The sequence below is a fragment of the Penaeus japonicus genome, unplaced genomic scaffold, assembly GCF_977035675.1.
Source record: "Penaeus japonicus unplaced genomic scaffold, GWHDUDI00000001_assembly GWHDUDI00000042, whole genome shotgun sequence".
Classification (NCBI taxonomy): Eukaryota; Metazoa; Arthropoda; class Malacostraca; order Decapoda; family Penaeidae; genus Penaeus; species Penaeus japonicus.
The window spans coordinates 21,224,759-21,241,718 of record NW_028234444.1 but is presented as its reverse complement, the minus strand read 5'-3'; the positions used below and the strand labels follow the sequence as shown (position 1 = coordinate 21,241,718).

Here is a 16,960-nt window from a genome sequence, read left to right as displayed (position 1 = left end):
AAATACACAGTTTTATATTACTATATCATATGTATGTATATAAATGATATATACATATGTATTTATTATATATAAGATATAAGTATATTATATATACATACTACATATCATGTATATATAATATATATATATATGAATATATATATATATATATATATATATATATAAATATATATATATATATTATAACTATATATATTATATATATATATATTATATGGTATATGTATAATATATCATATTAATATATATATGTTATATGTATTTATATATTACAAATATAAATATACTATATATAATCTATAATTATATATATATATTTATATAATATATTTATATATATATAAATGTATATATTCTCTTATATATAATAAATATATATTATTAAATATATATATATCATAATATATATAATATATATCCATATATATATACATATTAGCAGGTATACTTTCATATGATATAATATATATATATTATATAAATTAAACTTCATTAATATAATATATAAATTATATATATATATATATATATCAATCTCAATATATATATATCGACTATATATATATATTCATATATTTATATATATATTTTATGTCTTATACGCATATATATTTATTATATATGTGAACGTTAAATTTATATATGCATATGCATAGGCTTATGAACTGATGTATATTTATATATGTATATATATATATATATATAATTTATATATATAACCATAGTTATATACATATCTATATACTTTTATATATATTATAAGCATATATATATATATATATATATATAAATATATGTACATGATATATATAAAAATACATGTACAATAATTAAGTAATATTATTATTACATAATAAATAAATAAATATATATATGATATTATATATATATACATATAATATATATATCTCATATATACTTATATATAATACATATATAAATATCAGAGTTTATGTCTATATTGTATATATTATATATATATATTTATGTATATATATTTATATATTAATATGTTATATTATATATTAATATTATATATATATATATATGTATGTATATATAATGTATATAATATTATATATATATGTAGATATATATATAATTTATATATAATTATATTATATTCATATATATATTACATATATATATATAGTATGAATTATTTATAATATATAAATTTATATCAATATATGCATAATGTATAAATATATGAATTTAAATTTTATGTATCACAGATATTTATATATACATATTACATAAATATATATATATATATTATATATATATAGATATATATTTTATGTAAATTTTTATAATAAAGTTCTTATATACATATATATATAAATAGAAATAAATATATATATCTGATAGAAATATATATTTATATATATTATTTTAGATATATATATATATATAAATATATATAATAACTAAATAATTATATATAGAAACAAAATTACTATATATATAAGAATATATTATAATATATACAGACACACACACATATATATATAATAACAGAAATATATATTATAAATATGAATCAATATATATATATATATAGATATATTATATATATAATATATAGAATGTATAATATATATAAACGATACATTATATATTATGTATAAATATATATATATATATATATATTTTATGTAAAATATATATAAATAAATAAAATATATAATAATATGTATATAATATATATATATACATATATATATATATATATATATAATGTATATAATGTATATATCTTAATATATATATATATAATGTAATTAAAAAAAAAAAAAAACATATAAGACCAAATATTATACATCATATAATATTAACTATATAAAAATATATAATATATATATAAATCAATAGTATAAATATATAATAGAATTATATATAATAAAATTTTTATGGAATAAATAATATACATATATAAGCTATATGTATATAATGATATATCATCTATATAAATGAATATAGAAAAAAATTATATATAAACAACTCTTTATATATATATATAAACTTACATAGATAGTATACCATATATATACAATATATAGATAAATATAAATATATAGATAAATATATTTAAAACATAAATATATATATACATAAACATGATATTATCTGTATTAAGATAGATATATAAATTATATATAAATATAATATGATTATAATAATATAATATATAAATATCTTATATATACATAAACCATATATACATATCATGTTATAATATATAATATGTAAATAGATGTATGTATATAATGTATATATATCTAAATGTAATATATTATTTATATATATAAATATAATATATATTATATATAATAATAATAGATATATATATAAATTGTATATATATACACATGATATATACAACATACATCACACACACACACACATTAGTATTTATATATATATATAAATATATATAATATAAATATATATATAATATATTATACAATAGATATAAATATGTATAGATATGTATTTATATGTATTATATTATAAAATATAGTATATAAATACAATATATATATAGGAATATATACATATGTATATATAGGTATATATACATATGTATATATACATATATATATATACATATGTATATATACATATATACATACAAATTATAAAACTTATATATACATATTAAAAATATAAATATATATATAAATAAAAATATATATATATATTTAAATAAGAATAAATATTGTGTATAATATTTCATATATATAATTAAAAAATTTATATCTAATATATATATATAATAAAAATTTGCATTATAACATGATGGTATACATATATATATAACATATGTATATATAACGTAAGAAACTTATATACTATGCATCATATATGCAATATATAAATACTATATTTATATATACATAATATCATAAAATGTAGTTGTAATATTATACAATAATATGTATTATACATTAAATGAATTTATAGATATATTAATATATAATGAATATATTTTGTTATCTTACTTTAAATAAACTACAAAACTATATATAATATATATAAATAAATATTATATCTATATACGACTATATAAAATATAAAAATTACAATGTATAAAAATTGTAGAAGTTAAAAAGTATAATATTTATATATATTTATATATATTTAATATATATAATATCTCAATAGTATATATATATATATACATATATCTTCTATCTATAATATCTATCATATTATAAAATATATAAATATCAAAAATATATATACTATATAAATATTTATAAGCTCTAAATATTATATGTCAACAAATTTCTATGTCTAAAAAAACTACGTATGTATATGTATACTACTAGAGACAATAATAATTAAAATTATATATATATATAATCCATATAGATTATACATAATATATAAATATAATATAATAAAATATATCTATATATATAAACATAATATATAATATATATAATATTTACATAAATCATATATATATAAATATATATATATAAATAGATCAATAAAATATCTATATATATATCTATTGTATATTATATATATATATATAATAGACATCTATTATATTAATCTATAATAAATATATAACTCTAAATTAATTATAAATATTAATAATATATATATTTTATAACATAAATACATATATATATATAATATACTAAATATATATATATATATTATATATGCATAATAATAACGTATATTAATATATATAATATAATAAAAATATATATATAAAGAAAAACAAACTAAATAAATATATTTACAATCTAAAAATAATATCACATAAATGTATAATATAAAAATCAAAATAAAATAAATATAAAATATATATATATACATATATAGGTATAATAATGACATATATATTAGAAATATTTACATTATTAAATAAACATAATAATTCATAAATATATCATATATAAACATATATATATGCCAACATAGATCATATATAACATATATATGTATCATATAGCATATATAAACTATGATATGCATCCAAAAATCATATATATACCTATATCAGGCATAACATCAATCAAATATAAACATAATAAGCACACATAGATCAATATAATACATATATATGTATATATATGATATATATACATATATATGCATACATATATCATATATATACATATATATGCATACATATATCATATATATACATATATATGCATACATATATCATATATATACATATATATGCATACATATATCATATATATACATATATATGCATACATATATCATATATATACATATATATGCATACATATATCATAATATAAACATAATATCATACCAGATATCAATATATTACCATATAAATCCTACATATCATCTATCTATACATATATATGGCATACATATATCATATATAAACATAATATGCAAACCATATAACATAATATATACATCAATACATACATAAAACTATAAAACATATAATCCCATACATATATCATATATACATATATACATACAAATACATATATATACAAAAATATGCATACATATATCATTATAACATAATTCATACATATATCATATATATACATCTATATGCCATCCAATATCATATATAAACAAATAAATCATACTATATCATATAATATCCATATAATGCATACATATATCATATAGTACATATATAGCATACATATATCATCAGATACCATATATTATCATACATATATCATAATATACATTTATAGCATACATATATCATATAAATACATATATATCATACATATACCGAATAAATATGAAAATAAATAGAACATAATAAAATAAAACTATATCATATTATAATACAACATTTATCTAATATACATATATATGCATACATATATATGCATACATAATCAATATATTCAGTAATATGCATACATATATCATAAATATATAAAAATATATCATAATATATCATTATATCATATGTAAGATATACATATATCTATATATATATTAATTAAAATTTATAGATAAATACATATATACTTCATATATATAATGTATATAAATATCAAAATAATATATATAATAAATATAGTAATTATATATAAAAAGATATGTATTATATATCTATATCTATCATATATATATATATATATATATAATATATATCTATATATAATAAAATATATACATTGTATATATATATATATATTATCTATAACTAAATAGATAATCTAACTAAAAATAAAAATATTATATCAAAATATCATATATCTACATACAAATATCATAATCAATAATTACATCTCTATATATATATATGTAGCTCTACATACAAAAAAATAATCTACTATAATATATAAATATCACATACAAATATATAACTAATATATATATATATATTATCTATATTATAAATGACAATAAATACAATAAAAATAAAATATATTCGCATAATATATGATATAAATATATAGTATCAAATATATATATATAAAAATATATATATATATATATATAAATATATCTAAATCTAAGAACAAAAATTATTCTATCTAACTATTATCTATGTGTGTATCAATAAATAAATAATATCTAAATATATATATATATATATATATATATTATATTAAACATATCTTTTCTATATATATATATATATATATAAATATTTATACATAAACTTTTCTATATATATAATATATATTATATATATATATAAATAAATATATACCAATATATTTACAATAATATAAATATATATATCTTATCTATATATAAAACAATATCTATATATAATAATAAATAAAAAAATATATTATGTATACTATATATATTTGTTGTGTATATTATCATCCTCTATAAAAAAAAAACAATAGCGCAATATATAAAAGATATATATTTAAACTATATAACCTATATATATATATATTAATTATAAAAATAAACCAATCATATAAACATATATTTACACATATATATATGCATATAACATTATAAAATATATAATATATAAAAAAAGTATCAATCTATATATAAAATCTATATACATATATATATATATAGACAATATATATATAATATTAAAAAAAAGATAAAAAATTATCTAATATAATATACACATAAAATATATACAGATATATACCATATATATGCAATATATATAAATATATCATACATATAACATATATATATATCTAACATATATATAATACACTATAAAATAAAAACATACAAACATATATATATTTCTAATATTATAATATATATATATAAATATATAAATATTCATAAATACATTCATACATACATACATATATATATACTTACATATAATAATAATATACATACATTCTACATATATAACAACATACATTAAATAAATATATAATATTAAATATTATATATATATATAAATAGAGTTATAATATTATATTTATATATATATAAATTATATATATATATTTTATATATATATTTAATATACTATTATACATATATATACATATATAAACATATACATATATATAATATATCATATAGCTGTATAATATCATGTATACATATGTATAAATAATTTATATATATAAAATATATATATAAAATTATATAATCATATATTAAATACTATCTATAAAAAATATAACAAATTTAAACCTAAGAAAATATAATTATATAATATAAATATAATAAAATATATATATATATATATATATAAAATAATAAAATCATATATATATATATATATATATATTATATAGGAACTCTAAAAAATATTTAATACATCTTAAATAAATACAATATGTATATATAAATAAATAAATATGTATATTAAATAAATAAATATGTAACTATATAAATAAATAAATAAAATAAGTATATATAAAATAAATAAATCTTCAATATAATATATATAGATTTATATATATATTATAAATATATATATATATATATATATGAATATATAAATCAATATATATATATATAAATATATATATTATATATATATATACATATATATCTATAAATATAATATATATATATACATATATATATAACATATCTATATAGATATATATACATTATAATATATAATATAAAATATAATATATATATATATATTATATAGATATATACATATATATAGATATTATACATATATATAGATATATAGAATCCTACAAATATACATATGATACATATATGTGTGTGTATTAATATATATAACTATACATATATATAGATATATAGATATATACATATATATATATATATATATATATATATATATATATATATATATAGTAAACATTTCAGCTGTTATTACAGTAATTCCCAGCAGAAAATGAATACATTCCCTTGAAATGCATCAGAAAAGGAAGAGTATCTGCCCTCACAGATGCCACCGATTCATTGCCAATGCTTTCTGAATCACTCTTCCTTTGCTGCAGACACATAGCCAACGTATTAGGCAGGCCTCTGTAACTCTGACAAGGGCATGTTGACGGGATGGAATGATGAGTTTCAGTAGGGGGATCTGTTTCAAGATGCTTTCTCAGCCGCCCTCCTCCTCCTCCTCCTCCTCCTCCTCCTCCTCCCAGGTGTGCTCTAGCCTTCACGAGAGTGTCTATAAAGATATGTGTGCACGCTCTGTCTTTCTCCTTATATTCGGTACTCTGGACAGCTCTCTCTGGGAAACATTAGAGTAAATAAACGAAAGGTGGGAGGGAGGGGGAGATAAAGACCTTGTTGCAAACAGACCCCTCTACAGCAGGTTAGTAGATCAATACCCCAGAGTGGAATAATTGATCTCTATCCTGTGCGACAACAGCTCATGCAATCAATGCATTATGGTCTCAAGAGTTCGGACACAACTAGGAACCAGGAAAACTGATACACCTTTGAGAGGGTACCCAAACATTATGACTGTATTTCTCAGTGTGATTCTCTCATCTTTCCCAGTAACGATTTTCTTAGCGTTTACTTTTTAATATCCAAAAGATATTGCAAGTTCATAAGTATGTTACATACTATCTGAACATCCTGCCATGCATTATGCTGCTTATGGCACCACAGTGGGGAGGGGAGGCATCATTCTCCTGGTGCCTAGCTGTATCTGAAGCCTGGTTTATCTGCCTGGAGAGTAGTGGTGGCGGTGGCAGAAGGGGGCTCACGGCACCAGTGCAACCCAATCCTCGACAGCAACACGTTGAACCTGGCAAGAAGGGAACCTGAAACATGATAGACTGGGGGCTGATGTGGCCCTGTGGTTGAGAAGAGGTATGATACCAATAAAGAGGAGACAAGAAATAGAGGATAAGGAGAGAGAGTAAGCAAATCAAACTCACTCTCCTTGATGGTGACCAAAACAAACTCCCTCTACTTGATGGTAAATTGCAATAAAACTTTGCCTTCCTCATTTCTGCTCAGGAAACTGACTCTTGTCCCTGTTTCTTTATCATCTTTCAACAAAAAATGCATAAAATAACTGCAACAAGACATGTAATAAATAAATTTCCTTGGTTGCTCTAGGTACATCTGTGTCCACCCTAAAGCTGGTCTTTCATTCCCTAATGAGATTAACTCTTGAAGATATTTTGAAAAATAACATGAAAAAAAAAAATAATAATCAGTCTCTATAATATTATGTGATTGTACCAATCACGAGGATTGGATACACTTTCTTACCTATTTTTTCTAAAACCCCTTTTGCCCATCCCTGTGCTCTTTTGTTTGCAGCTACACTCTAACCTTGGACCTGTCAAAGTATCATCCCACAGCCATGCTTCACTACTATCAGAACTAGCAAAAGGAGAGTGGGAAAGGACAAGGGGAAGGAGAAGACATTACACAAACGGTCTTACCTTCTTGGCCCATGGATTCTGGTACGCCATCGACTGGTTGAACTGCCCCATCTTCTGGCCCATCTTCATGTTGGCCTTGTTAAACTGGCCTTGCTTCATGGGCTTGTTCATCTGTGCCTTATTCATTTGACCTTTATTCTTTCCCATCTTCATGGCCATCTTGTTCATCTGCTTCTGTCCCTTAAATCCCTTGCCAAACTGGCCCTCGCTCATGGCCGACTTCATGCCAAGCCCGGCCCGTTTGCTGAAACGTGCCTGGGCTGGCCCTCCTTTCCCCCCCCTCTGGAAGGTCATTGGGGGCGGCTTCTGACCGATCATCTTCCCGGTCAGGAGATCGAAGCGCACTGTGTTCTTCCCTGGCTCTTCAGGTGGACCTGCAGCTAAGCCTCTGTTCTGGATTTGTGCCTGAAGGCTGAGGAGCTGTGCCTGAAGACCCCTCACAGGTTGCATGCCCATCTGTGAAGGGTTCTTGGGCGGGGCTTGTTGCACAGGCGGCTTCTTGGACTGAATCACTGGCTTCTTGGGGAGCTCATTGAAGCGCTCAGGCTCCTTGCAAGGGGCCATGCTGGGTGGAGGGGCAATCTCCGCCGTCTTTCCACTGCCTCGGTCCATTTTGCCCATATCGGGAGGTGGCAGCAAGCCACCTGAGGGGTTGAACTGAGCCTGTGCCATTTTCTGCATGGCACTTGTGAATTTGTTGAACATGTCTGCATCAGGAAAGCCCAGCAGACTTGGCATTATGCCAAATGGCTGCTGCTGCTTCTGGTTCCCATTCCCAAATTTGTTCATCTGGTTGCTGCCGGGCAGATCCAAGAGCCCAGGTGCAGGGTTGAATTTCTGCCCCATGTTTCCCATTGAGTTTTGCTTTCCTGAATTGGGTAAGCCCAGTAAGCTCTGTGTTGGTGTGTTATGCTGCTGCTGTTGCTTCTGTTGTTGTTGCTGTTTGTTCGCGTTGTTTCCGAAATTACTTTGCTGATTCATGTTTGGCATTCCAAGTAGGCTTTGTGATGTGTTGGGTGCATTTGATGAGTTGGACATATTTGATTTGTTATGTTGTGGTGGTTTTCCAAACCTGTCCATCTGGTCTGGATTTCCATACTCATTGGAGTCATTTGCACCACCATACCTGTTAGAGTAGCCTTGGTTCCCCCCATAGTTCTCTGGGGGGCCATCATTACCAAACCTGTTCATCTGTTCCGAGTTTCCAAACTTATTTGAGGGGCCGGAGTTACCTAGCCTGCTTCCTTGGTTTTGATTGCCATAGTTCTCCGAGTATTCTGAATTCCCAAAGCGGTTGGGTGGATACGAGCCGGAGTAGTTATCCCCCTGGTCATTACTTCCAAACCTATTTGGCATGTCTTTGCTTCCATATCGGCTGCCCAAGGGGGGGTTTCCGTATCCACCGCTGTCATTGTCATTATTTCCAAATCGTCCTGGAACGTTAGATTTTCCAAAGCTGTCTCCCTGGTCTTTGTTTCCAAATCTGCTCGGTGGAGGGGGAGGGTTGGAGTAGTTGTTTGGCTGGTCCTTGCTGCCAAAGCGACTAGGTGGAGGGGGTGGCTGGTCATAGTTGTTTGGCGGCTCCTTGCTTCCAAAGCGTCCTGGCGGGGGAGGGGGTGGAGTTCCATAGTTGTCCATTTGGTCCTTGCTTCCAAAACGGGCAGGCGGGGGCGGCTGGGTTCCGTAATTGCTCGTCTGTTCCTTATTCCCAAACCGGCTCGGCGGGGGAGGTGGCGTGCCGTAAATATTTGGAGGCTCTTTGCTGCCAAACCGGCTTGGTGGGGGAGGTGGTGTTCCGTAGTTCCCTGGTGGATCCTTATTCCCAAACCTACTGGGTGGGGGTGGGGGTGGGGGCTCATAGTTGCTCGGCTGATCCTTGCCTCCAAATCTGCCTGGTGGCGGAGGTGGGGTGCCATAGTTCTCCCCTTGGCTCTTATTTGTAAATCTATTGGACATATAATTTCCATATTCCTCAGTTTGGTCCTTGTTGCCAAACTTATTTGATTGATTCCCATTTCCATAGTTTGTAGACTGATTGGAATTCCCATAACCTTCCTGCACATTTGAACCACTATAGTAATCCATCTCTCCATACCTCTCAGATGGATGTGAATATCCATAACCACTATACATCCCATAGTCACTATAGTATCCCGAGTGCCCGTAGTCATCGTAGTAGCCGCCCATCATGTACGGATTTCCATAACCACTCCCGTATCGATTCGAATTCTGCGCGTCCATCATTTCGTAAGACGTGTCATACTGTCCTTGCTTTTGCGATCCACTTCCATACCTGTCTGTCTGGGATGCGTCCGTCTTGCTTGCATCACCGGACTCACCGTATGTTGGCGGTCTCTGGGACGTATTTCCAAACTTGGGCTGGTTGGACTCCTGTGTGTCCATGGAATTGTATGACCCTTGGTACTGTGATGGCCTCTGCATCGTGTTTCCCCCGAATTTGCCAAACTGGCCCGAATTCTGTGCCGTGGTTGTCGGTGGAGGGGCTGTCGCGTAGCCTTCGTGCTCTGATTTGCTCTTGTCAGTAAATCGGTTGTACTGGTAATACATGCTGTTGTCCATCGCGCCTATTTCAATGGTAGCTGTGATGGTCGTCTGGGTCACTTGCTGGGCATTTCTGAAAAGGTTATGATATTGATTAACCCTTAAAAGACAATATAGAGCAAAGGTTGATTTACCATTACTCCACTTGTAGCCGAGTCTTCCTTATCATTACACAGAGTTGTTGTATTCAGGTTTGTGTGGTGCTCGAGGTAAAAGATGGTAAAAGAAAGGGACAACAGGAAGGCAGGAAGGACAAACAGAAAAGAGAACAGAATGAAAAAAAAGAAGGCAAGAAGTTAAGAAAGCAGGAAGAATAGAATAAATGAAGGATGGATGGAAGGGCTGAAGGAAGAATATAAGGAAGAAAAGGTTAATAAAAGGAATCAAGTTCAACTATATCACAAAAGCCTGCAGTTACAGGGTGATCTATAACTCTTTGCATAAGGTCTTCTTCCTAAGCTTTGTAATCCTGTCAAATTATTAAAATGTGGTATCAAAGTATAAACATTATTCTGAACACAATATATATAGCATAATTAATTGATGGCTGACCGGCCCATATATTGCATCCACTAATTTTAAAGTTTCCTCTATAGCTGCTGTAGTATTGGACTTAATCGTCTATACTTTGTAATGACATACATAATTACTGGTATACATACAATGTTACAAAAAATTTCTAAACCACATATTGTTGGCATCGCTCTCCAGGGTTGAAAACTGCACCCACTTGCACTTTATAATAACTGTTATATTACTAGTAGTCATTTGTCATTTAGTTTCTCTATCTCTGTCAAGTAATCAATAACTTAGGCAGTCAATTCGACAGGCAGTCTACTGCAACCCAGATTCCAAATAGGCTATATCTCTCTACATAAATTTTAAAATAATTAAACACATATTGTTAAAGGTAAATAGTACTATCAAATGTATGTCTCAAGAAGGTAGGTAAAAAAGCTACATAACAACATAGCATCAAAGCTGGAAAGTTTCCACCAACACAGTGAAAAGTGTGTAACGCAGGGTGTCAATAAATATGTGATTCAGCATCGGCATATGTTCACCTGAGTAGATATGGGCGCGCGTACACATACACACACACACACACACACACACACACACACACACACACACACACACACACACACACACACACACACACACACACACACACACACACACACACACACACACACACAAAAAGGATTGTAAGAACACAGAACTTATCAAGCAATTGAACATACACTGTAAACCATGGTGACTTTGATCAATTTGTTCATACTTTAACCCACTTACGACGGGGGCATTCCAGCCTTGAATGTCCCAATGCCGAGGCGTTCGAATTATTAGGCCTAAATCAATTAAATGGCTGGCACAATACTGTGCCGCCCGGCCACTGGGCTTTTGAATGCGCGGTACAGTACTGTACCCCCCGTCCAGAGAGGGTTAAAGAATAACTAGATCCTCGTATACAAAAAAGCAATAGAAAAAGGTAATATAAATATGTACGAAGCTACAGAATCGTGTTGTCCAAAGTCACTACCTTATAAGGGAAGACTCCAAATGGTCATTGTACATGCATAGAAAAAGAGTATCCGGCAACCATTACGTAATTTTAGACATTCAACGGTGGCGAGGAACAGGGTTTGGGCTTTGAAAAGATAATTAAATGCTAACTCAACTTTCTGTCAAAAAAGTTAGATAACTTTGTGCTTTCATATGTGGTACAAAACCTTAAAATAATAATATCTCAATTATTCACTACATATAAATCAATATGTAAAATATATATGAATGAATATATTTGTGGGTAGGTTACCTTTTTCTCCATACAAATGAACTAGTAAATAAATTGAATAGCTTTTTTGTTTCTCTTATTTTTTGGTGGGTATAACTTTAAATTTAGACACTATTTCATTGGCAAAACTTTTAATCATGGATAGTAAAAAAAAACAAAAAAACTTCATTACTTCTTTGAGTGGTATAAGATAATGGTTTGTCCACTAATATGGTAAAACCTTGTCTGATAACCTGCTGTAGTGTCAGTGATGTACTGTAAACACACACACACACACATACATACACATACACATACACATACACATACACATACACATACACATACACATACACATACACATACACATACACATACACACACACACACACAAACCCACACACACACACACACACACACACACACACACACACACACACACACACACACACACACACACACACACACACACACACAGAGAGAGAGAGAGAGAGAGAGAGAGAGAGAGAGAGAGAGAGAGAGAGAGAGAGAGAGAGAGAGAGAGAGAGAGAGAAAGGTGTAGATAATATATAAAATTGCACAGCAGCTGGTAGTAATGTTGTGTCCATTGGTTATGGTAAATCTTTATCTTTAATGATTTAAAAAGTCAATCATTTTCTAAGGCACTTACATTTACTTCTTACCATAAGTTTTGGAGGTTTGTAAATAGACATTTTGATCTTTTAGAACTTACAACATAACCTAATGAAGATGGGTGTGACACGTATGCAACGCAGCGATAAATAACACTGGGTATCAATACGTACGTGATGCAGCATCGGCATCTGTTCACAGTCAAAGCACGCACACAGATATGAAGTACTATGGCTATAACAGTGCTATCTTCAGAGCTACAGGGTTTCAAATTCTGCTTAAACCCTTGTTTTGTGACCAATTTATGGAAAAATGCCATTTAGGGTAGTTTGTGCTTCCCAGAGGACGAAGAAAACATTTTCCCTGTCCCTATAATTTTTAACTGATGCCGCTAACATCATATAACAACTGGCTTGAATGCTAGTTCGGTCATTACGCCCATCGTCGCCATAGGGTTAATCTTGCAGGCATAACAAATGTCATAGAATATTTAGACTAATATGAAATGTTACTTAACCCTCTCTGGACGGGTGGTACACTACGGTACCGCACATTCAAGGGCCCGGTTGCCGGGTGGCACCATATGGTGCCAGTCATTTAATTGATTTAGGCCTAAGCGTTCGAGAGCCCCGGCATTGTGACATTCAAGGCTGGAATGCCCCCATCGTGAGTGGGTTAATTATCACCCTTTATCATGTTATTTTATTTCTGGTGAAGAATAAAATGTCGACGACAACCCTCGCCACCTTATTCATATCACATAGGTTCTTATTGTTATCAGTTGTTATATTCAATTGGATTGTTTTTACAAATTATTTGTTGGCACCATGATATACTTTCAAAAATCATAGAAAATAAAACTAAACCTGAAAGGAATGATTTGGAGTTACAAAGGTAATCCAGATGAGCAGTTTTAACAAGGTTTATCATGAGACACATATGGCACAAACTTAGAATGTAGATTAACACTTTACCGCTGGAGCTGTTTGCCTCCAAATGGTCTAAACACCAGGGTGTTTCAAATGCTTAAGCCCCAACACCTCAGGCTATCTGACCACTCTGGCCGCAGCCAAGTACTAAGTTCCCGATCGCCTGGCATGCCGACCAGATTGAAAGTCATGGCAAAATATCTCGTCCCCAGGAACAGGCACTGCCACCACTTGGTGTGATATCACATCATTCATCATTAACCCATTCGCGCCGGATATCGTGCTGACACGTTTTGTGGCTTTTGTGTTAGACGCCGGTGCCGAGATATCTGGGTAAGGCCGGCATTCGGGGTGAGCAAGCAGGAAGCCCAGGCTCGCCCGAGAGTCTTGAGGCATTAGGCTTATCTGTTCCAAAACCCCGGCATTACGACCATGCAAAGCCGGAATCACCCTGGCGTGAATGGCTTAAAGCTCAAAAGAATGATTCAACACATTCTGGTCGAGCCATCCAATATCAGCATGATATTGGATGGCTCAATATTCACAATATTCACAATATTCACAGAGGGAAAGTCTTCAGGGCAAAACATCAGACAACCAAACTAACGCCCTAGCCTGTGGCGCTAACCTGTTGGCCGCAGTTTTAATAAAATATGTACACAGTGGGTTTAAGTTGTTCGGCACGGTGCCAAACAACAATGCTGCCTTGACAGCAAATCATGCCATCCGCTATCAATGGGTTAATGGTATGCATTCTACCCATATATAACTCATATAAGCCCCAAGGAGCAGACCCCAAGTAGATGTGAGACATAGCCTCACTGTTAAAACATTTGTTTCTGCACATGCTTAGCTCTCTGAAAATCATATATCTTTGTATATGGAAAGACTGAAATCACTCCTTTTTCAGTTTTATCAATAAAGGCTGGATTGCTTGGTATTTAAACTGCACAATCTCAACACTTGGGACAATTTGATCAGCTCTGAATTCACACTATAATGGATACTAATATCATGTTTTTTTGTTTTTTTTTTACATTTTGATTCAGTGTTGTTTATGAAAATATCCAATGACCAATAAAAAAAAATAAAAAAACAATCTAAATAAAACAAACCTCACAGGTGATGGCTCAAGAAATACTCATAATTCACGGAGAATAATTTTCCCTAGTGCGCAATAACACACAAACTACTCATTCCATCCCAGCAAGGAATAACACAGTCAGTGTTGTGCTTGAAAATCATAATGTGAATGTCCGGTCATGCACAATTTCCAAATTCCGATTATATTAAGACTACACTCGTTTCACTTCCTCCAATCACACCTACTCACTCATATCCACACGATATAAAACCGGAATATATCCCTTCCTCCAAAATATAAGACCCATCGAGCACCTAAAGTTATAAAAAAAAATAAAATAAAAAATAAAAAAATAAAAAATAAATTAAAATGTCTCGCTTGCCCAACGATACCGGTCAAGTAACTCCATTAATAATTCCCTATTTCCTTTACCATCTAACCCACTACCAAAGCCCTTAACCCCGACACTTAAGTCTCCACCCTAAGGTCAAAAAAAAAAAACATTAAACCGACGCCATTCAATAAGAAAAGAAAAAAATTAGGAAAACCTCGCACGCCATAACACGGTTCGACTCCCCGTTTCTTGTGCCCGATTCACGCGTCGCTTCTTTATTTCCCTCTTTTACGCTTCTTCCACGCTTCTTTCTCTCTCTTTTCTTACCTCTGGGTGATCCTCGGTTATCCTCCTCCTTCGGGGTCGCAAGGGAGACGAGGATAGAGCTAGGAAAGGAGGATCAATAACGGAAAATAGAGAAGAAATTCGTTATTGTTGACATTGTCTGTCCAAGCCCAACACTGCGTTCGGATCCGTGCCGTTGGCGGCGGCTTCGGCTTCGGCTTCGGCTTCGGCTTTGACTTCGGCTTCGGCTTCGACTTTGACTTTGACTTCGCTTGTGTCATTTTTTTTTTCCCTTTTTGACTTTGATTTTTGTACTTTTCGTAGTGTGATAGATATATATACTCTACTGGTATGTGTAGCCATGATGTAGTGAGAAAGGACACATATGTATGAAATGTGATGTGAATTAGAATCATATAATAGTCATTAATGTATTAACCTGTACCACAAATATATGATACAGATGTCTATGTATTTCTTTAATCTACAAAAAAACATATACTTGTATACCTTGCTCTTTCTTTA

The 16,960-nt window shown here is 29.1% G+C and overlaps 1 protein-coding gene across 2 annotated transcripts in view; it reads right to left on the bottom strand.

Annotated features, from left to right (window-relative positions):
• LOC122262853 (uncharacterized) overlaps positions 1–16,615 on the bottom strand; it is a 35,644-nt gene extending 19,029 nt beyond the window's left edge. The window contains exons 1-3 of one of the 2 annotated variants that reach the window (XR_006224019.2): positions 16,478–16,615; positions 8,832–11,466; positions 7,999–8,182 (exon numbers count right to left, since the gene is read on the bottom strand). Coding sequence is in view for 1 of the 2 variants with exons in the window: in XM_043031044.2 (XP_042886978.2) it covers positions 8,832–11,411 (2,580 nt within the window). In the remaining variant the exon portion in view is untranslated. The remainder of the gene's footprint in view (positions 1–7,998; positions 8,183–8,831; positions 11,467–16,477) is intronic. The other variant, XM_043031044.2, reaches the window with a different exon arrangement.
• Between the last annotated feature and the right edge of the window lie 345 nt (positions 16,616–16,960).